This window comes from Microcaecilia unicolor, chromosome 1, assembly GCF_901765095.1.
Source record: "Microcaecilia unicolor chromosome 1, aMicUni1.1, whole genome shotgun sequence".
Taxonomy (NCBI): Eukaryota; Metazoa; Chordata; class Amphibia; order Gymnophiona; family Siphonopidae; genus Microcaecilia; species Microcaecilia unicolor.
This window is the reverse complement of record NC_044031.1, coordinates 11,102,439-11,106,118: the sequence shown is the minus strand read 5'-3', so window position 1 is coordinate 11,106,118 and position 3,680 is coordinate 11,102,439. Positions and strand designations below refer to the sequence as shown.

General features: G+C 36.3%; 1 protein-coding gene across 1 annotated transcript; it reads left to right on the top strand.

Annotated features, from left to right (window-relative positions):
* The first annotated feature begins 559 nt into the window (after window positions 1-559).
* On the top strand, window positions 560-3,308 carry LOC115460744 (gastrula zinc finger protein XlCGF57.1-like). The gene is made up of 5 exons (XM_030190498.1): window positions 560-960; window positions 1,099-1,387; window positions 1,715-2,360; window positions 2,613-2,939; window positions 3,295-3,308. The coding sequence occupies exons 1-5, from the start codon at window positions 617-619 to the stop codon at window positions 3,306-3,308; spliced, it is 1,620 nt and encodes a 539-aa protein (XP_030046358.1). The 5' UTR covers window positions 560-616.
* Window positions 3,309-3,680: the final 372 nt, after the last annotated feature.

Sequence of the window (3,680 nt, the reverse complement as noted above, 5' to 3'; positions counted from 1 at the left end):
CCTTTCATTCCTTTGTGTTACACCGTTCCTAAGGTTCATGCAGGCACTTTCCCAAATGCTTCTCAACAGCTGCTTGATCTTCCTGAAATGAATGTAGACAGGGCCATTGAGGTGTGTTTTTTTTTCTCTCTTGACACATCTGCCAATGAACCTACTCAGTGTTTTGAAATGTGGCACTTTGTGTCTTCATGTGAAGGGCAGTTGTTATGTATAACTTGGCGCCCCTCACTGGAGGAGCCAAGTTATACATAAGAACTGCCCCTTATAGGAACACACTTAGTATGACCTTTGAAAATACATTAGTTAATTCATAATTTGTGTTCAAAGTGCTGTCCTTCAACCTTGACACATTCCTGATGTCTTGAACGCCACTGAGCTGTTGGCTTAATGAATTCTGGGGTTTCATTCATTAAAAACTCGATAGTTTTGCATTCTTGAAGTTCGGAGCTCCATTCTGTTAAAAAATAAAATGCTGGGAAATGAAGTTCAGGCAGAATGGTGCCTGGTGAACTTTTGCACATTCTTACCAATTTTGGATCCTCTGATGCACTTTCCTGCCTGTGAGCCCAGAAAATTCTGTTTCTTGATCAATAATAGTTGTCCATATAAGTAATACATGACTAATATCTTCTTTTCATATCCAGCAGTTAATGAGGCTCTACAGAAGCTCAAGCAAGAGCAAAATCACGAAGAAACTCCTGTCGAAACGGAACAAATACCAGGACAGTCAAAAAATGTCTGTGAGAATATTTCCCAAGGGATGGAGAGGAGATACGCAAGGAATCAGCAGGAGTTGGAGAAGCAGCAGAGAGACCCTGCCGGAGAAACACCCTGTGCAATTAGTGAGAGTGATGGGGAACTCATAAACATCCCTGAGCACCAGAGACACTTGAGAACAAAGAGTCCCTTCCAAGATAGTAACAGTGATCCAGAGCCTTCTAAACTCCCCCAAGAAGAGAGAACAGAGAACGAATCCTTACAGTGTGACATCTGTGGAACAATCTTCAATATGAATGATTATTTCTTTTTGGATAAGAGAACCAACAGTAGGGAGACATCCTTTTCTTGTTCTCAGTGTGAAAAAAGTTTCAGAGAGAAGATAAAGTTGAAATTAGACCAAAGTTTTAGTTTATCCTCAGTTCTGAAAAGGAACGAAGTAATCCACAGTGGACAGAAACCTTTTCCATGTAGTGAGAGTGGTAAAGGTTTCAGTGAGTTGTCACAGCTGAAGATCCACAGTGAAAAGAAACCTTTTATATGCACTGAGTGTAATAAAAGTTTCACCAGGTCATCAGACTTGAAAATACACCAAAACATTCACAGTGGAAAGAAATCTTTTACATGCACTGAGTGCAATAAAAGTTTTTCTACTTCATCATACCTGAAAATTCATCAAATGAGCCACAGTGGAAAGAAACCTTTTACATGTGTTCAATGTGGTAAAAATTTCATTTGGTTAGGACATCTAAAAAAACATCAACTGATCCACAGTGGAAAGAAACCTCTTACATGCCCTGAAAGTTTTACCTATTCATCAACTCTGAAAGTACACCACAACATTCACAGTGGAAAGAAACCATTTACATGCACTGAGTGTAATAAAGGTTTCACCAGGTCATCAAACTTGAAAATACACCAAAATATTCACAGTGGAAAGAAACCTTTTACATGCACTGAGTGTAATAAAGGTTTCACGCGTTCATTTGAGCTGAAAACTCATCAAATGATCCACAGTGGAAAGAAACCTTTTACATGCACTGAGTGTAATAAAAGTTTCTCTTGTTCATCATACTTGAAAACTCATCAAATGATCCATAGTGGAAAGAAACCTTTTACATGCACTGAGTGTAATAAAAGTTTCACTTCTTCATCATACTTTAAAACTCATCAAATGATCCACAGTGGAAAGAAACCTTTTACATGCACTGAGTGTAATAAATGTTTCACCAGGTCATCAAACTTGAAAATACACCAAAATATTCACAGTGGAAAGAAACCTTTTACATGCACTGAGTGTAATAAAGGTTTCACGCGTTCATTTGAGCTGAAAACTCATCAAATGATCCATAGTGGAAAGAAACCTTTTACATGCACTGAGTGTAATAAAAGTTTCTCTTGTTCATCATACTTGAAAACTCATCAAATGATCCACAGTGGAAAGAAACCTTTTACATGCACTGAGTGTAATAAAGGTTTCACGCGTTCATTTGAGCTGAAAACTCATCAAATGATCCATAGTGGAAAGAAACCTTTTACATGCACTGAGTGTAATAAAAGTTTCTCTTGTTCATCATACTTGAAAACTCATCAAATGATCCACAGTGGAAAGAAACCTTTTACATGCACTGAGTGTAATAAAAGTTTCTCTTGTTCATCATACTTGAAAACTCATCAAATGATCCATAGTGGAAAGAAACCTTTTACATGCACTGAGTGTAATAAAAGTTTCACTTCTTCATCATACTTTAAAACTCATCAAATGATCCACAGTGGAAAGAAACCTTTTACATGCACTGAGTGTAATAAATGTTTCACCAGGTCATCAAACTTGAAAATACACCAAAATATTCATAGTGGAAAGAAACCTTTTACATGCACTGAGTGTAATAAAGGTTTCACGCGTTCATTTGAGCTGAAAACTCATCAAATGATCCACAGTGGAAAGAAACCTTTTACATGCACTGAGTGTAATAAATGTTTCACCAGGTCATCAGACTTGAAAATACACCAAAATATTCACAGTGGAAAGAAACCTTTTACATGCACTGAGTGTAATAAAAGTTTCTCTCGTTCATCAAACTTGAAAACTCATCAAATGATCCACAGTGGAAAGAAACCTTTTACATGCACCGAGTGTAATAAAAGTTTCAAATCTTCCTCTTACTTGAAAAAACATCAAATGATCCACAGTGGAAAGAAACCTTTTACGTGCTCTGATTGTAATAAAAGTTTCACTTCTTCATCGTACTTTAAAACTCATCAAATGATTCACAGTGCAAAGAAACCTTTTCCATGCACTGAGTGTAATAAAAGTTTCTCTTGTTCATCATACCTGAAAACTCATCAAATGATCCACAGTGGAAAGAAACCTTTTACATGCACTGAGTGTAATAAAAGTTTCTCTTGTTCATCATACCTGAAAACTCATCAAATGATCCATAGTGGAAAGAAACCTTTTACATGCACTGAGTGTAATAAAAGTTTCACTTCTTCATCATACTTTAAAACTCATCAAATGATCCACAGTGGAAAGAAACCTTTTACATGCACTGAGTGTAATAAATGTTTCACCAGGTCATCAAACTTGAAAATACACCAAAATATTCACAGTGGAAAGAAACCTTTTACATGCACTGAGTGTAATAAAAGTTTCTCTCGTTCATCAAACTTAAAAACTCATCAAATGATCCACAGTGGAAAGAAACCTTTTACATGCACCGAGTGTAATAAAAGTTTCAAATCTTCCTCTTACTTGAAAAAACATCAAATGATCCACAGTGGAAAGAAACCTTTTACATGCACCGAGTGTAATAAAAGTTTCTCTTCTTTAGCAAACTTGAAACAACATCAAATGATCCATAGAGGAAAGAAACCTTTTACATGCACTGAGTGTAATAAAAGTTTCACTTCTTCATCATACTTTAAAACTCATCAAATGATCCACAGTGGAAAGAAACCTT